The sequence below is a fragment of the Micropterus dolomieu genome, linkage group LG19 (assembly GCF_021292245.1).
Source record: "Micropterus dolomieu isolate WLL.071019.BEF.003 ecotype Adirondacks linkage group LG19, ASM2129224v1, whole genome shotgun sequence".
Classification (NCBI taxonomy): Eukaryota; Metazoa; Chordata; class Actinopteri; order Centrarchiformes; family Centrarchidae; genus Micropterus; species Micropterus dolomieu.
The window spans coordinates 12,335,228-12,355,955 of NC_060168.1; the positions used below are offsets into that span (position 1 = coordinate 12,335,228).

Consider the following 20,728-nt stretch of genomic DNA (forward strand, 5'->3'; position numbering starts at 1 on the left):
AGCTGTATGTTTGTCTACGTGTAGCACCTTATCACCAAAACAAATTCCTCGTATGTGTTAAACACTACTTGGCAATAAAGCTCCTTCTGATTCTGATTCTGATTAAATGCTCATTTCTAATGACTTTTGAAAACAGAATGGACTTATTAGTGGGCTGAAAGAGGGTTTTTGTAGTGACAGAAGATGGAGAATAGACTGGAGAGGGGAGATTATGAAAACTCAAAGAGGGAGAGGGTCAGAGAGAGGGAATATAATATAACTAGAACAAAACAGACTAGATACCATAATAACCATGGAACAGCTGCTTGTTAATGTAGCTACAGTACAAATGCATTTAGTTATCCTAATGTTACACTTGATGTAGCTGTCTGTGATATTTCCTGCGTCTCACTTGGGCCTGACTCTCCCTGCAACAAATGTTTGTGAACACAGAACTGTCTTCAAAGCAAACTCTGATGACATGCCATTGGAATAACAAAATCTTTTTACTACGTAGAGTTTTAGAATTTACTACGTCTAGTAGCTATCCATACAACTTACAAGCTCGTCCTCCTCAGTTTTCTACTCCTGCTCCTGTGACCTCTGTCCTCTTCCTCTTAAAATACTGCAGGATGCTCATCTCTGTGTGAACATTTTGACTACTTTCACATTGTTTATGGACACGTAGCAGAGACACATACACACCTCATGGCACAAAATTTTAAGGTCAAGGTTACAGACGGAGGCAAAAAAGTGGCCCAGGAGTTTGTCCCTGGTCAACCCGCTCTCCAGACAAACTATTTGTTGGGGCCTCAGAGTCTTTAGAGACCTTTATTCCTGCATTCTTGAGAACTGTATGCAAGTAGAGTACATAACTACATGAGCCATTAAAATACATTTTCAAAACTAGAAACATCCCTTTGACACTCCTAAAGTAAAGAAATCACTTCAACTGAGGCCTTGAGTAGATAACTAAATATGCCATATCATCATCAATCTTACCATAAACTGGTGCTTTGGGCTCTGCTGGCTTTGACTCTGTTGTGCTATTGACCTCATCTCTGCTGTCTGTCTCATGTTCACCATGTCAGCGCTAGTACTGGTGCTGCTGGCCAGTGGCAGGTAGAGTACTCGAAATCTTTAATCAAGAAAAAGTGCAATTACTCCCATAAAAAGGTAAAGGAAAAAAAATGACAAAACTACTCGTGTAAAGGTATAATAATATATTTTATCTGCTGTTCATCAGGTTCGAAACAGCTGCAACATGGTTATTTCTAGGGAATGCAATTTGCTTTGCTGGCTGATTATCTTTAGCTATTTCTGTTTAATAATTATTTTCCTTTTAAAATCTCCATGAAGGTATTGATAAGTTCACTTTAAAATATCATGCTTGCTGCCCAGCCGACTATTAATGCCTGTAGGCTATATTTTATTATGGACATATAGCCAACCAAACCCCTTGCTTTGCAGTAGCACAGGCAGCCAAAACAATGTGGTTATTCCTAAAGCATCTAAATAATCTTTACAACGCAAAGAATTATTGTGGCAGTAACACGGAGCAGCTCGTTGTTGGAGCAGGTAAACCGACATACAGAGGAAGGTGTGCGTCACATGCCATTAAACAGTAACCAATGTAAAAAAAAAAAAAAATAAATAAATAAAAAAATAACACAAACAAACAAAAAAACAGGCTAATATCAATATAATAAAGAAAGCGATGCTCTTCCCAACAACAGGATACTGTTAATATATCAGAATCAATGTAGTGATCATCAGACTTAGATGTTACAGTGTGAAGTTTACGTTTTCTCTGCAGAGACTAAATACCCTTTTAATGCGCCGTTAATGGAAAGTGAAAGTAGGTGCCGGCCGGCTTGTTAAAGAGCGACGCAGGCTGCTTTCCAACACGGCCACCAGTGCCATAGTGTGCGCTCGCTAGATTTCAGTAGAACAATAAAGCCTTAAACTGAAAAGATATTTGCCTGATTTTCTAAATGTTTACATTAGCCCAGCTCATTCATATCCGTGATAAGCGCCAGTCTCTGTACCACAAACGAGACCTGCGTTCTTCTGCGTAACTGCGCGCACACAGCCTGGCTCATTCGGTTAACGAAGCCTATAGCAGATTACAGACTTGTGAAATTATGAAGGTATGAATGGAAAATGTAGCGAAATTAAAAGTAGATTACTGGCCCACAGAAAATACTGGACTAAAGAGTAAAAGTAGGCTACAGTTTTAAAAAAGGAACGTGAAAAGGTGCCAAATAGGCTACTTTCTTTATTTTATTTTTTTATTTTGCAAAATTACCTTACTTGTAACAAGTCACTACCCACCCTGCAGCAGGCGTCTCCACTGCTGTCTTCAGGTACCAAAGGAACATCACAAAATAAACGTAATATTGATGCACTTTGCTGCACCTGCTTCGAGCAAACTCTTTTTTTCTCCCTTAACTTTTCAGCACCACAGTTGCCTTCTGACGCATGTTTTCTATAGGCCAAATTTTTGTCTGCGTTTCAACCGTTTAATCATGTCTGATACGGAATCTGTGATTGATTGATTAACTAGTCACTCAAACCGCCTGGCTATGAGCCATCTCCAAAATCGTGAGGGGGACAAAACAAAGATTTGAAATGTGGGGGGGACATGTCCCCCTCACGTACAATGGCTCCTACGCATATGCTTTGATATTGGAAATTTCTTGTGATTCCATGTGGAGGGAAGGGTTACTAATTAAATTGAACAAAATTAGAGTTAGAGGTGGGTTTTATAACTGGGTCTTAGATTTTTTGTCAGAAAGAAGGTATAGAGTTAAAGTGGGATCACAAGTATCTGAAGAATTTAAAATTATTGATGGAATTCCACAGGGCAGGTTTTTTAGTCCAGTTTTATTAAATATTATGATTGATGATATTTTTATGAATCTAGACAGAAGGATTGGGTCAGCTCTGTATGCAGATGATGGGGCCATCTGGACAAGAGGAAGAGATCCAATAAGAGTGAGAAGTAATATCAAGGAAGCAATAGGAAAGGTAGAACAATGGTCTATAATTGGGGCTGTAAGCTTCCTCCAAGTAAGTCTTGCCATATGATATTTACCAGGAAAGAGGGATAGACAAACAGAACCTACAGTTATATGGCCACAATATAGAAACAGTAGATCATTTTAAATAAATGGGTATGTGGTTAGACCAAAAGGGAACATGGAAAATACACATCGAAAATGTGGAATCAAAATGCAAGAAAGTCATAAATTTAATGTGAGCAGTAGTGGGGAAAGACTGGCGAGCAAATAAACAATCATTAATGTATATTTACAGGGCTCTAATGAGGTCAACAATAGATTATGGTTGCTATGGAGCAACAGCTAAAACACATTTACTAATACAGTTACTAACAAAGCATTGAGGATTTGTGCAGGTACAATGAGATCAACACCAATTAAAGCAATCCAAGTTGAGTTAGGGGAAGTGCCCTCAGACCTGAGAAAAGATAAACTCATACTTACATACTGGAGTTGCTTACGTGGATGAAGTTATGAAAACCATGCAAAGAGTGTTATTCAGGAGTGTTGGGAGTACACTTCTTTGAAAGGTAATTTGGCTGGGTAACGAAGACTAAATCAGAGGAATATAGATTAAATAATACCTGGTTGAACGCCTCTACGCCTATTAGTAATATCCCTATTTGGTTATTTTCAAAAACTCAAATCAAAAGATAAATCAGGCAGGAAGGAAGTGGAACCTTGAAGGTTTATTAGGCACAACAGGAGATACACAGAAAGCTGTTGTACAATATCTGAAAAATATAGGGATATATAATAGGATTTAGTTTTTTTTTTTTGTTTGTTTATCTATTTATTTATTTATTTTTGATGATTCAAAGTAGTCCCAACGAACATAGTTCATGCTACGTACTCCAGTATAGTAGGTGGCGGTATGCACCTTTAAAAGTCATGCAATAAAACACAAACGAAGAAGCGATTGCTCTGGTCAGGTCACGTGAGTGCTGGGGGAGCGGGGAGGGGGTCAAACATGGCCGACGAGGCAGGGGAAGTAAACACAGCTGTTGAGGATGGCGAAGAAAAACAACCGCTGCATGAGCCCGAGGGCCTGTCGGGAGCCGCGGCCGACGACGAGTCCGGCGGCAGCGACGGACAGGACCGGACGGAGAGGTCTGCTCCGGCGGTGACGGCAGAGAACAGTTGGTCGGCACCCATCATGTCTCTGGCTCGGAAGGCCACGGAGACGATTAGCAGCGGGGTGAGCTACGTTGCTGCCCCGAGAAATCCCTCACAGGGATCCGTTGCGAGCTCCCCGACTGAGAGGGAGGCCGAAAATAATCTCAACAACACTCCAAAGAAGCTTCCAGGTAGGCCGATACTCTTATTAACCTTTGGCACTCACACTGTAAAAACTTGTAAAAATATTGCAGCCGTGTTAAGATCGCCTCACAACTTCCTCTTGGGCTAATCGTCAGCTGTCAGGACACATGACTTAAGAGCAAAAGCTTGGTTTTATGGTTCGATGACCGCGCAGATAGTCACACTGCTCTCTCTCTGTGTTACTTTATTCTGCATAGACAGAACCGTGCGTGACATCTCCTCCAAGCCTGCATCTGTTTTTTTGACTAATCTCATTTGCCGTGCTCTTTATCTGTGCCTTGCATCCTTTCACAGTTCTGCCCCCCAAAGACCCCATGGCAATAGAAAGATCCAACCTCCTCAGCATGCTGAAGCTGAGCATCAAAGTGTTAATTCAGTCCTCCCTGAGTTTGGGCAGGACGCTTGACTCGGAGTACCCTCCTCTGCAGCAGTTCTTTGTCGTCCTGGAGCATTGCCTCAAACATGGGCTGAAAGGTGAGGGCTGACCTTTTTGTAACAGATGAAGTGAGTGATCCAATCTCATCTCAGTGCCAGAGCAAGTAGAAACTACTATTACTTTTTTTTCCAGCCAAGAAATCCTTCATAAGTCAGAACAAGTCCATATGGGGGCCTCTGGAACTGGTTGAGAAGTTGTGCCCAGAGTCCATTAGCATTGCCATAAGTGCCAGAGACCTGCCCGGCATTAAGTATGCTCCAGTAAATCTACAATGGAAAGTATTCTTGACATCTGTTGTGATTATTGGGGTTTTAAATCTTTAATTTTATTCTCTTTTCAGGACCGGTGTGGGGAGAGCAAGGGCTTGGCTGCATTTAGCGCTCATGCAGAAGAAGGTTGCTGACTATATGAAAGTTTTGCTGGACCGCAAAGATCTCCTGAGGTTAGTAACCATGACTAGTTACGTGGACTTAACATGGCATGTATTTTATACTAGGATGTTAACATGTTTGTGTGCGTAACAGCTCATGTCCCACATTTCCAAATGATTCTTCTTCTCTCCATGTCCCTCCTTCAACCCCCCTTCGTGTGTGTCTCCCTCTAGTGAGTTTTATGACTCAGGAGCATTGATGGTGGAGGAGGAGGGGGCGGTGATGGGGGGGCTGCTGGTGGGCCTCAACATGATTGACGCTAACCTCTGTATTAAAGGGGAGGATCTTGATTCTCAGGTGAGTGCTGACAGGTTTAGTGGGCCTGCACATCCCAGCAGGCGTACCTGGGTTTCTCCTTGAGAAACAAGTCGATCAGGATACACAGTGATCGGTTTCTCGTTTTCGTGTAGGTGGGAGTCATTGACTTCTCCCTTTATCTTAAAGACCCTGCCACCAGTGAGACTCCAAAAGAGTGAGTGCCTGCTTTCAGATGGATTGAACAGCTCACTGACGCTGCTTTAAGTTCTTATTTTTGCTAATAATTCATTTCCAATCAGACCTAACGCACAGCCGGCTGTTTTATTCTCTCTCTTTTAGTGATGGCAAGATGACAGCCATATTAGATCAGAAGCACTACATTGAGGAGTTAAATCGTCATCTAAGCGGCACAGTCACTGACCTTCAGGCTAAGATGGACTCTCTAGAAAAGACCAACAACAAACTTGTGGAGGAGGTAACGTGTGTGAACTGTTGTGTGATTGTGCTTGTACTTTTGGGGGTGTGTGACACATTTTGCACCAATCAACTTGTTTAATGTCAACATGGTACCTGCGTGCACTAGATGTGTCTCGCCTGACTGATGAGCATGTGTTTTTCTTTTCCTCAGCTGACGGCAACAACAGACAGAATCAACTCTCTGCAGGAAGAACATGAACAGCTAAGAAAGGAGAATGAGTTGATCTTGCAGTCCAGCCAGAAAAAGGAAGAGGTCTGAAAGCATATACAAGTGGCAACAACTAAACCGCTCCTCATCTGAAACAAATACCCACGCTGTATGATGCGTTTGTTTTTCCAGGCAACCCTTCAGGACAGCCAGGTGGAGCTGGAGACATACAAACAGACTCGACAGGGCCTGGACGAGATGTACAGTGTGGTTTGGAAGCAGTATAAAGAGGAAAAGCGCATTCGCCAGGTCAGGTATCAGCAGGCTAAAGCACTAGAATAGAAGATGTTGTGCCTTGTGTTTGTTTTTCTGCACTAATTAGACTCTAGAACTGAATTTGACTCATGCCTTTTGTATGTTTGCAACGCATTATGTCAGGAGCTGGAGCGCGAGCTGGAGCTCCAGGTGGGCCTGAAGCAGGAGATCGAGGTGGCCATGAAGCTGCTGGAGAAGGACACACATGAGAAACAGGACACGCTGGCAGCCCTGCGGCTCCAGCTGGACCAAGTCAAGACTCTTAACCTGCAGATGTTTCACAAAGCACAGGTGGACACACTGCAAAAACGCTGCTGCTTTCTCTTGCACGCCACACTTATACAAAACGCAAACTTATCCAGCCCATGTGACTTTTAAGGACTCTGAACGAGAAGCGGAACGAAAGCAGGCGGAGGCTGTGCAGCTTGAGCAGAAGATGGATGAAATGGAGAAAGCCATGGTGGAACTAGAGCAGAGGTATGTATTGTGCATGCTTCTGTGCATTCAAATTATATTCCTTTAAACTAATATCCTCCGTCTTGGTCGTTTGTGCGTCACAGGCTACAGAACTCAGAGCGTGAGCGCAAACAAAGCGACCAGTCAGACAAAGATCTGAGGGTGGAGCTGGAAGGAAAAGTGGATGCTTTGCAGAAACAACTGACTGACCTGGATACACAAAGGTTAAGACACACAAATACAATCTCTCGCCCTCTCTTATTTATAACTGTGTGTGTGTGTGTGTGTGTGTATATGGAGGGAGAGAGAGAGGGAAAATCTCTATATAGATATCGCTATCTGTATATCTCACACAGACGCTTTAATTACTTTACGCTGTAATTACTTGTTTAATGAAATGTATGGGGTTGATTGTTCTTATGTAGTTTGTGTGATGCTTGGCCAATATTGTTGTTATACATTCATGTCAATAAAGCTAAATTGAATTGAAAGAAAGATAAATCAGTCATTTTAGTTACTTGCTGTACCGTCCTAACTGCAGAAGGTTTTCTCACCAGTGGTCTTTGTAGGGGGAAAAACTTCAAGGTGATTTCAAGGTGCACTAATGACCAGCAACAACTGCAAAGAGTATCAAAGATCAACTATTTACACTAAAACAATATAAGTTTACAAAGATAATGAATGGGGGTCCAGCACTAATTCAGTATCAGGAGTTTGTCCAGGAAAGTTTAATGTTAATAGGATATAAGCTTAGCTTTTAATGTGAATCAATCTTACATACATTTAAAACCATGCAGGTATTATGTGGGACATCTTCATAAGTTGTCACCGTCCATTATATCTCTTCATACATCAAGTCAAAAAAAAAACTGACATTCATGTAAACTGAGTCCCTCATCTGTTATTATTAATAGCAGTTATTTTGAATAATATTTTCAACGTGTAGTCCGACACACATACAGTCTTAAATTAGCGATAAGAATCCCGATGTCTCTTCTTTGTTCTCAGGTTGGGTTTGGAAAATGAGCTGCGCACTGAGAGGGAACAGAGACAAAGTCTGCAAAAAGCTCTCCAGCGGGAACAGGACAACAGCATCGAGCTCCGCACACAGCTGCAACAACTCCAGGGCCTGCACACGGTCAGTGACACACACAACTCCAGAAGTGGATTCTTCTTTGAAATAATGAAAAACTGTTTAACTGTAGCAGCTACAGGGATTGTCTAGGTTTCTAGATTCCCTATGCAGATGTGAATTTAGATATGTATAGCTACCAGACACAGCCACCAAAATAACTATAGCAAAATAGCTATAGAAGTGCTTTGTCATAGCTGCGCATTTTAATTTTGAGGTTCATTCTCAAAGGATAAGATGCTGCAATTTAAGAGGGGTTCCTGTTTGAATGTTTACACATAATATATCCATATTTGCGATTCAATTGGTGAAACCTCAGCAAAACATCGTTCGTCCCATTTAGGTTTTTATAAGGTGGTGTTAAACCCTTAGTAATGCTGCTTGTTTCCTGTGAATGGTGTGATGGTGCAGGAGCTGCAGGATTTGAAGCAGGAGAAGCAGCAGCTGCAGCAGAGGTGTGAGCAGCAGGAGCAGGCTCTACAGGAAATGGGACTACATCTCAGCCAGTCAGTACTACTGATTTTGTCTTTTTTTTTTTTTTATTGTTGTTGTTAATGTATACCATTTCATCTCATGAAGCTTTTGGGTTTCTTTCATCTTTGTCAAAGGTCTAAACTTAAGATGGAGGACTTTAAGGAGGTCAACAAAGCCTTGAAGGTAAATCTGAAGAAGTTAGGAATTGTGTGCTTGTATAATCGATGCTGGGAAATTACAAATTAATCCAGAGAAACCATATCTTGCGTGTTCCTTGCCCCCATCAGGGCCACGCCTGGCTGAAAGATGATGAGGCCACTCAGTGCAAGCAATGCCAGAAGGAGTTCTCAATCGCACGCAGAAAGGCAGGCCCATTTTTTGTTGTATTATTTGCACTTCTGTAACATCCATCCTCATAGCAATGTCAGTGAGCTTTCTGTGTTTGTTTGTTGCAGCACCACTGCAGAAACTGTGGAGACATCTACTGCAACAGTTGCTCCAGTAACGAGCTGGCCTTACCCTCCTACCCCCGGCCAGTGCGGGTGTGCGATGTGTGCCACGCCCTCTTGCTGCAGAGAAGCTCCTCCACGGTTTCCTGACAAAACACCTAGCAAGTTTAAATGTTTCTTCGAGAGCTTTCTAACACTGCACATACTCATCCACTATGATTTTGAACTACCTTCATAGAATCTTATGGAAATGTAATTTGGTTTTCCATTTCCAAAGTTACCTGAAATTCAGGAACATTGGTTCATCACTATTACATAAGGAGCCACCTTTAACTCAAATGGGAAGAGCTAATACACTTTATGCAGACGGTGTGTTGAGGAGACTGCTTATTTTGTTAGGGCTGGAATAGTACTTGATAAACTGACCATTGTAAAAGGTGTAATTTCTGTAATTCAAACCATGGATGTTGACTACATTGAGGTCCCATCAAGGTTATTGTTCAGCTTTTCTTTTGTCTAGCTGTTAAAGAACACATGTACGTCATCTGGATATTCAACTTGTCATGCACTTAGTTTTTGCAGCTATGGCCCCAATGTTGGATAGCTGAAAAATTGTGTAAATGACTGCAGAATGTAAAAAAATCTAACTATTTTAGAATGTATAGTGAGGTTTAGTGGATTGTGACAACTGCTACAAAGCCATTTTCTTGATTTGCGGATGGTGAAGTTTTTTATCTAGATATTTGATAAAATGAATAAAGCCTCCTGTTTTGCAATGCTTGTTTCAATTAGATATTCCAGACTAGTTTATTCACTTTGTGCACAGGAAATACAAATAGCATTTGAAGCAGTAGAAACCTTCATGTCAGCAGATTTGAAATTCACTTGCCGTTGATATAGCCCTGATCCAGAAAAAAAAACAAGACACCCTATCAACAGTCACACCTTAAGAAAACAAAACATGCTCTGACCATGTGAAGTCTCAATTCAGATTAACATTTTAACAGGAAATAAAAGGCTAAACGCTACGTAGAAGATGAAACAAGGACTGAACATCAGAAGATAGACATTTTCTGATTTCTTTTGTTGTTCATGCACTCCGACATTGAAATTAACGTTAAAGCCACCAGCACATGATGAGTTAATCTTGAGGAACAGGCAGGTGTTTGGAGAACGAGAACACAAAAAACGGCACACTTTCTGGTAATTTAAAGCCCGGTTTCTGTGATTTGTCAAATCTGAGGAATGGGGAAGACAAACATCGCTTCTCTTTGACGCCAGATGATCTCACTTCTCTCTGAAGATCATCCACTTAAAAAATAATAAAAAAAAAATTACAAACCCTACCCCCCTCAATATTTTCAAAACAACCTCGCCTGACCCTACCCTATGTTCACTAGGTGAGACTTAAGTTTCCAGTCCTTCCAGCAAAATGCTGAATTAAAAAAACATGTCAAATTAAGGGAGGAAAAAAAACAAAAACAAACCCTACATTCCCCATCCCCCACCCAGTCCATTCATAGAGCCTCTGCTTCCTCCTCCTCCTCCGCCGCCGTAGTAACTGCTTCCCATTCCGCCCTGGTTACCTAACAAGAGAGAGAGAATACACACTATAGGACCGAGAAGTTCACCAAATAGTTAGGCAAAGAAACACTGCATTTCAGTCCTCAAGCAGAAATAGGCTCAAGATTGGCCCAGTGCAGAGCACAGCTGTGATGCATATTAATACTTTAGTGCATTAACTGTGTTCAGAGCAGTTGTAGTGTAGGGTGGATGTAAAAGAAACCTATTAATATAACAGAGCTGACACTCACTATAGTCACTGTAGCCGCCCATGTTTCCCTGGCTGCTGTATCCACCAGAGTACCCTGAGCTCAGCTGGCCACCGCTATAAGACGACTGGTTCCCTGTGGAGAGGACAGATCACATCCAGTTCAGGACATGAAAGCACTGTATTTACATGGTAGACGTCACACTGTGTGCTGTTGCTCCTTTAGAGAAGCCTCTGCTTTTCAGAGAAAATGGCCAAGCATTGACACAAGGACTTTGCACTTGTGTGCGAGCATTTTCATCCAAACAACAGACGCCACTCATCTCACAACCTCCATTACTGATACTCACCCATGCCACCCATCATCTGGCTGCCGTACGCTCCGTTACTGCCACCTGCTGTTGAGTTCAAGAACAGCTCCACATAGCGGTGCTCTGAGGCAGAGACAGAAGGGGAACGATTAAAATCACTATTAAACATCTATACTTAGGGTAAAGTGGTAAAATCACTGATTTTAAAACTCACGCATGTTGGCTTTGTCTTTAGACATGGCTGCCACAGCATCCTCGTGTGTTGCAAACTCTACATCTGCCTCCCCGGTTACCCTGCCATCTGGACCAATCTCAATATGGACCCGCACTGGATTCAACGGCGAGAAGAACTAAGAAATCCAAACAAGGTCAAATTCACACATTTGTGTAAGATGCAACCGTAACACCTGCAATATGCACAGACTAAAGAGGACTTCAGAAATCAAATTTTCCCCGTGTATTTTGCAGTCGTTCTTCCGACTTACATTGTAGATGTCCGTCTCTGTAGCTCTGTATGGCAGGCCCCTCATGTGGACACAGTGGCCTGTTGTGCTCTGGAAGGAAGAGCCGCCATCGCCATACCGCCCATCAGAAACACCTGAATATACATAATCCAGATTAACACAAGGGCCTATGAGGATTTTATATCGCAATCTTCTTAATTCTATTGTTCCGTGTTAACATGAATAGACATAGGGTGAGTGGTTAATATCATTAAAAGTTTAATTTCAGTTCATCTTCAGTCCACTTGACACCCACCTCCTCCATAGCCTCCTCGGCGCATTCTGTCATAGGATCCCCCTCGGCCCATCATGTTGTAGCCGCGACCACCAGAGGGCCGGTCATAGGGGCCAGGTCTCTGCATGCCCATGGGCTTCCGCTGGGGTTCGTAATGGGTCCGCACCTCAGCACGGCTACTCTTGAAGATCTCAATGTACCTAAGAGCATAAAGATACCACAGTGAGGGCATGGGGAATGGACCAGGTGAGGCTGCATTTGCTCAAAACTGATGAAACTGGGCTATGCAGATGCTGTCGTGGTGTAGTCCATAGGTACTAATATCTTTCAGTACTTAATGCTAGTTATAAATAGAGTGGATAAAAAGAACTTAACTGAGTTGCAAAAATGAAGCTTTCCAATTTGATAAGGGCCTTATTGACTTTTGCACTTTTCTTATGGTTACCTGAAGTGAGTTATACATCTGATTTATTAGAGCGTCCTTTGTCCTTGCCATGACAGCCAGTGTCCTGGTTTTAGAGGGACAGAGAGGGCTCCGGCCCTTCTGCAACTCGCGCTAAGCATTACCTGTGACAGTGGTCTCCAGATCCATGTGTACAGTGGTCCTCTGATTTTACCACCAGGGAGACTCCTTACCATTTATCAACCTGGACTGATGTTTAGTGCTGAGACACCATTTGTTCTCAAAATTAAGCATGTACTCTAAATACAGGATTCGTCTCATATTTGTGAATGGTGCCCAAGTGCTAATCTTCCCATTGAACACTGAATGTGTGGCATATTTGGATCCAACATGGCAATTTCTGTATGTGTCTGGTAAATATTACAAATGTGCTTAAATTTGCCAAGATTATAGTGTTTGTTTTGCATTTGGATCAGATGTTGAGGGTGCACACCATAAGAAAAGCAACTTATCCAGCCAACCAACCAACCATCCCCACCTGTGCCCTATTCTTTCCTTGTGTTTCTTTAGAGCCTTTTCAGCTATATCCTGTGAAGCAAACTGCACGAAGGCCTCCCCCGTACTCCTCCCCTGGATGTCCACCGGCAATGTTATCCCATTTGGCACGATTTCCAACCCTTCAACCCAAGGACAGATAACCCCAGCAGGGGACATATTAAATCACATGCCCAATCACAGAGAGAACTTTCTCTAAAGAGAGAGATAGAAAACTTATGGAAAACTCTATACATCATCACACAAACCAGTTCAGTTTTTAACCAATGACTGGCCATTCAATGACTTACATATACTGTATTTTGGGGATAAAATAGAAATGAGAGGATAGAGGAAGAATATGGAAAAGGGCACTGCTTGGGACATCAGGCTAGTATTGGTGTGTTGATGAAGAGAGAACAAGATCCTGGTGGGTGATATGAGTTATAAATTACTGTATCGCCCATTAGCAACTAATCTAACACTTGGGGTACAGTGTATATAAGAGAAAGGTATTTAAAAGACAAGGGTGTGAGGAAATGGGAAAAAGAAACATGATGCTGGGGTAAAAGACTTTCCAATCAGTGATGAGTGAGACCCATTCCATCATTATTCTATTACCAGTCGGCACAGACAACTTAAAAACTTAGCCTTGCCGTTTTACAACATCAGACCCAATTAAAGAAAAGAAAAATGTTCATGAAAATGGGCTAAAGATGGATATGATGGGCAAAGATGGGAAAGGGTGTTTGCATAACAGATTCCTGCTCTTAAACTAAACAATTTGCATTTAAATCATAACCTGCTTCCTTTTCTGGCATCATTTTCTCACCATCAGCAATCCAAAAATGTAATCATTACTATTCTATTCAGTAGCTAAAAATCATTTTCGAATGGCACGTTGACTTCAGATGCAAGAATTGTTAAGTGTCCATAGGAGAAAGGAAACAAGAAAAGGAAGATGGAGAAAAAAAATTTTTTTAATCACCAATACTATGTTAAGGAAGTTTTAGAGTGAACCACTGTGCAATGCTTTTTCTTACCTGAGAAAAACTGTACAATTTCCTCCTTGCTGCAGCCAAAAGGAAGGCCTCGAAGCCGGACGAGCCCATCTCCTGCTGTTTCTGGACAGTTTGGACCAGTGTGCTTCATAACCCAGTCCATCTCGACATTGTTGGATTTAAAAACTAAAATCATAGGACAAATGACCATCAGCTACCACAGCTTAAAGGTTCAGACAATTCAAAAGAGTTATATGTAAGCAGTTGTACACACCCTCTACATATCTGTGACCCATAGTTTCCCTATCCTTCTTCACTGCAATCTTCAGGTCTTCCTCTGTCTCCATCTCGACAAATGCCTCTCCGCTGGGACGCCCCTCTCTTGTGTAGGTGAAGTGGATGCCGCCTCCATTGTTGATGATTTTGCAATCTGCATTTGAAGTGTATTATCAAATCATTTCTGATGGCTTTACAGTAATTGCTGACATCCTTACTTAAAAAGGTATAATATATAAATACCTGAGAAAAACCTCTGTACTTCATCCACTGAGCAGGACCAAGGGAGACCCCTGATGCGTACTACATATCCCTCATCAGCCATGACTGGTCAAAATCCCTGAAAGAAAAAAAGCCCCACCGTTATTTAATCATCAAGCATGAGAGATTAGCACAAACTACTATATAGATAATGCATTCAAATCAGAGATCACTAGTGCCAGGAGAGGTGGACTGTATGGATACTATCTTCTGCCTTGTATTTATCCCGATTAAAACAAGTTTCTGCGCCGTTATCCTCATTTAGTGTTCAATCATATCCTGTATTTAAGTGCATCTCTTTTCCAATTCTCAAGCACCTTTTTCCCTGCTACATATGGCTCCCCACAAGCAAATAAGCAGTTAATTCCAAGAACACTGAGATGTTCATCACAAATGGGAAAACATATACCTAACTTACATTTGTGGAATTTACTGATAATGTGTTGGTGAGACTTAGTAACGTACTGCTTTGTTGAGCAGCGCCATCTTGAGGCTGTTTCATAGTCGTAAACGATGCGATATGCCTCAAGCTAAATATCTTTATGTCGTGGCTTTCACCTGCTACAAAGAATGTTGTCTAAAACATAAAAAGGCAAGCAGTTATTACAATCATCTTTCCTCAGCTCTGCTTAACGTAACCACTTCATAAAAACCGCGAACCCGGAGTCCTTCCGAGCTAGCTAACGATGGCGACTCAACAATGTGTCGCTAAGTTACGTTACTTTCACTCGACAATGTTTCTTGTGTCGAAGCGTTTTGATAAACGTTTAAGTGTTCACATAAGCCTACCCATGAATCATTAATTAAAGGCCTTGTTTATTTTCGACAGTGTGCATGGCCTTCAGCTCGCTCAACACCGCACCCAGACACAAGAACAAAAGCGGCCCTCTCAGCCGGCGCCATATTATTAGCGGTAACACGCAGCTAGCTCTAACGCTAGCATCCGCTAACTTAACAATATTATAGTACAAACTGGTATACATACCGGCAGTTATATTATGCTATGAAAGTATGCAAACTTGGCATCGCGTTTTAGTAAGGCAAATTAAACGATAGCTGAATTCATCCATTTACCTGATTCAAACGTAGATACAACACGCCGGAGAGACCAGACCTGCGTGATGAAGCTGAAACCTAGCACTGAGTTGCCAAACCCCCCCCAACCAATCCCCTTTCAGGAAGTGCGAAACGACGCACTTAACTAAGTATCGCCTCTATTCAAAACGGCAACGCAATCATGCTATTCAACGTGACCAAATATTTTAAATTACTTGTAACCAGTATCAGTATCTTGCTGTGTTTTGAATTGTATCGAAATTCAAAAATCTCAAGTTTACTAAATTCCCTGTAGTAGCTCAACATTGACTGGAAGTGTGGTTTCTTTTTTGCAAACCTGGCAATCTCGGCTGAATAACCAATCGCCTTCGACTGGCGTGCGTCCACGCCCAAAAATGATGACGTTGCCGCCAGCGGGGTGGCTTCTCCTGGCCTACAAATCCAAGTAACCTGTTTACAGAGGCCAATAACTAACTTTATGCTCTTCAGCTTGTTTTACGGTAGATTATATGTACCTTACAGGAGGCCACGTTTCACAACAAGGCCACACTGATGCTTATCAAAGCCAACAGTATCTGTATACTAAAACCCATTTAATAAGACAGTTCAACCAACATCCAAACACAATAGTGTTTTAGATTTTGTAATGATGATGGTGTGTAACAGTGAAGTTATATATGATGTTGGGATCCTGATGTTTTTTTGTGACAACTGGGACTGAAAGATTACTAGTTTAAAATATTGGCAGGAAAAGGGAACAAGCAGGACTCACATTCTTAACCAGCTAATCCAAGAAGCTGGCGTGGTGACAGCCCAAAAGTAATAAACGCAAGCCACATATAGGTCACGTGTGAACCCTCTTTAAGGATTTGGGCAGGAGAAGTTTCCCTTCCTTCAACTTCAACTTCAAAAGTGCCCTTAAACAAGGCACTTTACCTCCTCCTGCTTTAAAGAAGCTGTTTAGTGGCCATTGGCAGGACACTATAATAAAGATCATCTCCAGTATTTCATTTGTGTATCTGTCAGACGTAGAAAGTAACAAATTACATTTAATGTAAAGTAATGTAATTAGGTATAAGTTAGTAAGTTCTGGTACTTGACTTGAGCATTTTTATTTTTTTTCATATATTCTCCTAATACACATTTTAGCGGGAAATGTTGCAGTTTTTTCTGTACCACAATTTTCTTATGGCTTACTAGTTACTTTGCATTAAGTCATCAAATATGATGCATTCTTGTATATTAAGCTATGCAAGAGTAGTTAGATTTGGCAGTGCCTGGACCATCTACAAAATTAAAATAGTGCTTGGTCATGATTAATTATTCATTAATTTTATATTTAACAGTACATTTACTTTTTATTCTTAGGTACATTTAAGGTAAGACGCATTTACTTTTACGTTATCAAACTTTCAAGTACGGGAGTTCTTATGGAGTATTTTTATCTTGTAATATTTCTGCTTATTACTTAAGTTAAGGATCCAAATAAATCTTCCAATATTGGTACATGTATCAATTTGAAGCACACAATGCTAAAAAAAGGAACACAGATGGTCGCAAACAATATTTATAAATATAATCAAAAATGTGTCAGTTAGATACCTTTTACTGCAAAAAGTGAGAGCCATCTTTCTTGTGCGTTGTTATCTTGTTATCTTGTGTTTTAAGTACAACATAATTAATTTGGGTATTTGTTTTCAAAATGTTTCACCGATTTCCCAGGAGGAAACCAGACACATTTACAATGAGACCTAACAGTTTGAATACATAATCGCAGGGGTTCAACCAAAAACATGTTCTATCAATGAAATCTTTTAACACAGACATTCTTTACTTAAATGAAAAATAAATATAAATACTAATTATATATGAAGGGTAAAGGCATTCTAGGAACTTTGTTGAGTGAGGCAGCTTTTACCAAGACCAATTGGTTGTCTTGGTTCATGATGGACTGGTGCCTGACGTCAGGGATAATTCAGCAAAGGAAGTGTATATGTCAAAGTGGTTTGAAAATTAAGTTCTTGATTTTTGTGGGTGAAGTCAGTGGCGAAACTCGTGTGTTTTTGTCCTATTATATAAGTCACCTAAGCGTAGACAATAGGTTGAATTATATCATGGGATTGCATGTTACTTGCTTGCAGCAAAGCATATATGTACATATGTAAGCAGCTCATTTTAAACAAGAAGTGTAACTATGATCCTGTGGTCACCTTGTTTTTTTCTTATTTTTCTGTGTGTGCTTGTGTGTTTGTCTCATATTATTGATTGTAAATAATATCTCCCTTTTATTTCTTCTAATTTCCGTGCTCACAAACACATTAAAGTAATATTTTGCATCATATGTAATTTGTGAGGTTCAGTTATAAGCTGATATTCACTGTCATTTAAAATCACATTAAATGCGTGATTGCAAATTACATTCGGTGCCAATATACTCTCACTGTAGTCCCCATGTTTATGTGATTTCCCATTAAGAGTTTACCGGTAAAGCTAGCTACTAGTTAAGTTGGCCTACCATGTCATGTCTTGACGTTCGTTCTACAGCCTCGTGATATTGGTAAACCTAACATGACGTTGCGGTCTCGTGTTTGACAGGCATTAACTTTGACCAATAGAAAACAGAGCTTTTTCCTGCTAGTCCAATAGATTTAATAGGATTTCCTACAGAGGCGGTCTTTCTGAGAAACAGTGCGTAGCGGGTTAGGTTGTTAGAAAGTTAATGGCTGGGGGAAAGAGATCCTCCTCAACCCTCGCTTCGGGAGAGTTTCTGGATTCCCTGAAGTAAAATAACGCAAATATACTAAAGGAAAGAGACTGGACGGACGTTTAAGTCAACAACTAGCTCGCTAACATACGTATCGTGAACATAAGTATGCAGGATGCAGTAGCCGGGACGGCAATGCTGACGGACGGCTTCGAGGACGAGATTGACTCGGTGACTCCTCGCTCCCCAGTGGCAGGGATGGGGGTAGGAGCGACACCAGGAGGAGTCGGACTAGGGGGCATTGGGATTGGTGTAGGTGGAAAGAAAGTACGTTTATACGGTGAACCAGGTGGGCCTGCTGCAGAAAGACTGGATTTCAAACTAGCGGCCGCGGCCGTCCTCTCATCGGGTCCAGGATCCGGCAGCGACGAAGACGAGGTTTCAGAGGTAGCTACGCTAAGCTAAGCTAGTTAGCTAAGCCTAACGAGAGAGCTAGGCAACATTCCTCTCCTAGCGCGAGCTGGCTGCTAGCTAGCGCTTTAGCTCGCAGTTGGCAACCACCCCCTCCCAGGCCGCTGAAATTACGTAAAATAAACCAGCACTTTAAGCTAATAACACCTCTTTCCAGTTCAGATGCTTATGGAGTGTTGTGATGTCGACAATGTTTGGTGAGACACAAGCAGTAGTTCACGCTGAGCGGCTGAAATGTTTTATTTATGCAGCGCAGGCTGTGACCACGGCCTAGTTCGGGTGGAAGCGAAGACGGCCTCGCTCGGTGCTGTCGTCTCGCAACACACATCACAAGTTTGCAGCTCTTCCAACAGCTTTCCAGCCACGGCAAATGGAAGATGTCCGTAAACCCACGGACGTACACGGCCAGCTAACTATCTGTCGTGTCGTAGTTGTGGTGCAATTACGTCACTTTTCCAAATAATGTAAATTAACTTCGATCGTACCTCAGCTAACTTTTTGACACGTTTACATCAAGCTGAACTACCCGAATTTCCAACCGTCGGTGTTGACAAATAAACCTCTAGTTTTTTCTCTCTGTCGGTTTAGATAGCTCACAACACTTTGTCAACTTGTTTTGCGTTGTCACAATTGAGAGCAGCTAGAGTTCATGTTGAGAGGTGTCCAACTTTCCATGTGCTGGCAGTCACACACAGGGACAGGTGTAAAAGCAGCTCCTCTTAAGCTAAACATACTTTAGACATGTTTTATATTTGCTCATAGGGAAATGCCATCCAAATGTGACAAACCTACCTCTTTTTGGAGAGGGGTTTTGACAAAATAATCAATAGGTTACCATTCAGACCTAATGCCATGTCACAACAAAACTAATTTTATGTGAGCTGTCAGTTTAAAGATATTAATGCTTCTCAGCCATACTATTGTGTAATTGAGCTTACTATATTGTAAGATTGCAGCAGACAGGAGTGGAACTTTCCAGACTGCTAGATGGCAAAATATTATTTGCACAAAGCTATCAAATGTCTGTTTAATGTCATTTTCATGGTAATGTAATATTCATTGTCATCTCAAAGGTGATGCAATATTTACTGTCAGACACACTAACATCAAGGAGTTATGGCGGTGGAGAGATTTGGCACTGCTGAGCAATGTACATTACCTGTTGAGCTGTCTGTATTACACTTAACTAATATCTGACCAAAGGGCTGTCTCTCTAAAACAAGCTGCAGCCATGGTAGTTAGGCAGGTAGGGATGTCAGCTGATATCAATGTCAATTTAGCCTGGCTGTTTCTGTCTGAGCATCAGCTGGGCAGTAGTATCAAGTTTGACAATCACATCTCCGGCAGTTTACTTGAATCAAATTGCAAATGTATGGCCCCTGTGTTGAGTTTCTCCACTCGTCCAGCCTGTTATAAAACCTTGAACGTGAGTGTTTGTTGTGGTGTTTTACTCCAGTGGAGAACTCGCTGCTCTGGGCAGTAGCTAAAATCTGAGCCCCAGGATTAAGCAGATGCCATTCCAGGCCTATCCAGCTCTGTGGATACCAACACTCTGGGAACTGTAGTTCATTAATAGTGAAGACTGATGTCCATTGTTGATTATAAAGGCTCCCGTAGAACTACATCCCCCATGGATTGTTGTGCTCTGCGTTCCCATCGTATAGCTGAATTCCTCCACATTGCTGAATGCTGACAGTCTCCCAACATTTGCGCTCTGTGCCAGTCCCTAAAATCCTGCTGCAGCATATGGATGGAGATAGACAGAGATTGTTACTTTTGTCAAAGGTTGTTTTGCAAACTGTTGAATGACAGTAATTTCTATGTTATTTGAAATCTTATTTAGTTTCAAATCACACCTTCTAGCTAGGTTGCGAGTTAGTTGTAATGTTTGTCGTATTTGTCATTCTCACTGTAGCTAATGTGTATATACCTGATCTACTGTACAGGATAAATGATTGACTTAAACAATTCTTAAGACAGTACAATATTTGGTACACTTTAATTAAGTCACTTGTGTGTGTGGAATTGTGTGAATCAGTCATTGGTATATGTAACATATTGATGTTTTTTGTCTCACTAATACTGTAAATAGGGGGCAATAGATGCCCCTATTGATAGATGAAAACCCTTTTCCCATAACAAAGTTTAATGTAATCAGTAAGTGTTGTTTAAATTAAGAGCTCTAATCTGTCTGTCTTAATTTGGCCTCTGTATAGACCACTAGATGAGGCTAGCATTGAGATTAATTCCATCTGTGTAATAAAA

At 41.4% G+C, this 20,728-nt stretch overlaps 3 protein-coding genes across 10 annotated transcripts in view; 2 read left to right on the forward strand and 1 right to left on the reverse strand.

Annotated features, from left to right (window-relative positions):
* Positions 1 to 4,005: 4,005 nt before the first annotated feature.
* On the forward strand, positions 4,006 to 9,713 carry rufy1 (RUN and FYVE domain containing 1). Its single transcript, XM_046030262.1, has 17 exons — positions 4,006 to 4,348; positions 4,656 to 4,835; positions 4,930 to 5,047; positions 5,138 to 5,239; positions 5,402 to 5,525; positions 5,639 to 5,700; positions 5,826 to 5,961; positions 6,115 to 6,216; positions 6,304 to 6,420; positions 6,550 to 6,717; positions 6,806 to 6,903; positions 6,987 to 7,106; positions 7,891 to 8,020; positions 8,426 to 8,520; positions 8,623 to 8,671; positions 8,776 to 8,853; positions 8,944 to 9,713. The coding sequence occupies exons 1-17, from the start codon at positions 4,012 to 4,014 to the stop codon at positions 9,085 to 9,087; spliced, it is 2,160 nt and encodes a 719-aa protein (XP_045886218.1). The 5' UTR covers positions 4,006 to 4,011; the 3' UTR covers positions 9,088 to 9,713.
* Positions 9,714 to 9,719: 6 nt separating this feature from the next.
* On the reverse strand, positions 9,720 to 15,460 carry hnrnph1 (heterogeneous nuclear ribonucleoprotein H1). Of its 3 annotated transcripts, none has more exons than XM_046030263.1 (11): positions 15,307 to 15,460; positions 14,215 to 14,311; positions 13,970 to 14,125; positions 13,738 to 13,881; positions 12,699 to 12,837; positions 11,779 to 11,957; positions 11,505 to 11,617; positions 11,234 to 11,369; positions 11,059 to 11,142; positions 10,752 to 10,844; positions 9,720 to 10,523 (listed from the first exon to the last, which is right to left on the reverse strand). In XM_046030263.1, the coding sequence occupies exons 2-11, from the start codon at positions 14,294 to 14,296 to the stop codon at positions 10,426 to 10,428; spliced, it is 1,224 nt and encodes a 407-aa protein (XP_045886219.1). In that variant the 5' UTR covers positions 14,297 to 14,311; positions 15,307 to 15,460; the 3' UTR covers positions 9,720 to 10,425. The 3 variants fall into 3 exon arrangements, with proteins under 3 accessions (XP_045886219.1, XP_045886221.1, XP_045886220.1); XM_046030265.1 differs by having other exon boundaries at positions 9,720 to 10,527; XM_046030264.1 differs by lacking the exon at positions 15,307 to 15,460 and adding an exon at positions 15,218 to 15,277.
* A 2,536-nt stretch (positions 15,461 to 17,996) lies between these two features.
* The window catches only part of ankhd1 (ankyrin repeat and KH domain containing 1), a 29,798-nt gene continuing 27,066 nt past the window's right edge, over positions 17,997 to 20,728 (forward strand). For all 6 annotated transcript variants that reach the window (XM_046029970.1, XM_046029974.1, XM_046029972.1 and 3 more), the window contains exon 1: positions 17,997 to 18,439. In XM_046029970.1, the coding sequence (XP_045885926.1) occupies positions 18,161 to 18,439 (279 nt within the window). In that variant the 5' untranslated portion in view covers positions 17,997 to 18,160. The remainder of the gene's footprint in view (positions 18,440 to 20,728) is intronic.

Excerpts from the sequence above, each read along its gene's own strand:
- rufy1 (XM_046030262.1), top strand. The coding sequence starts at position 4,012 with ATGGCCGACGAGGCAGGGGAAGTAAACACAGCTGTTGAGGATGGCGAA. Across the intron at positions 5,962-6,114 it reads ACAACAAACTTGTGGAGGAG|CTGACGGCAACAACAGACAG; the intron begins GTAACGTGTGTG and ends TCTTTTCCTCAG. Across the intron at positions 8,521-8,622 it reads ATGGGACTACATCTCAGCCA|GTCTAAACTTAAGATGGAGG; the intron begins GTCAGTACTACT and ends TCTTTGTCAAAG.
- hnrnph1 (XM_046030263.1), bottom strand. The coding sequence starts at position 14,296 with ATGGCTGATGAGGGATATGTAGTACGCATCAGGGGTCTCCCTTGGTCC. Across the intron at positions 11,143-11,233 it reads TAAAGACAAAGCCAACATGC|AGCACCGCTATGTGGAGCTG; the intron begins GTGAGTTTTAAA and ends TCTCTGCCTCAG. Across the intron at positions 10,845-11,058 it reads CCAGATGATGGGTGGCATGG|GGAACCAGTCGTCTTATAGC; the intron begins GTGAGTATCAGT and ends TCCTCTCCACAG.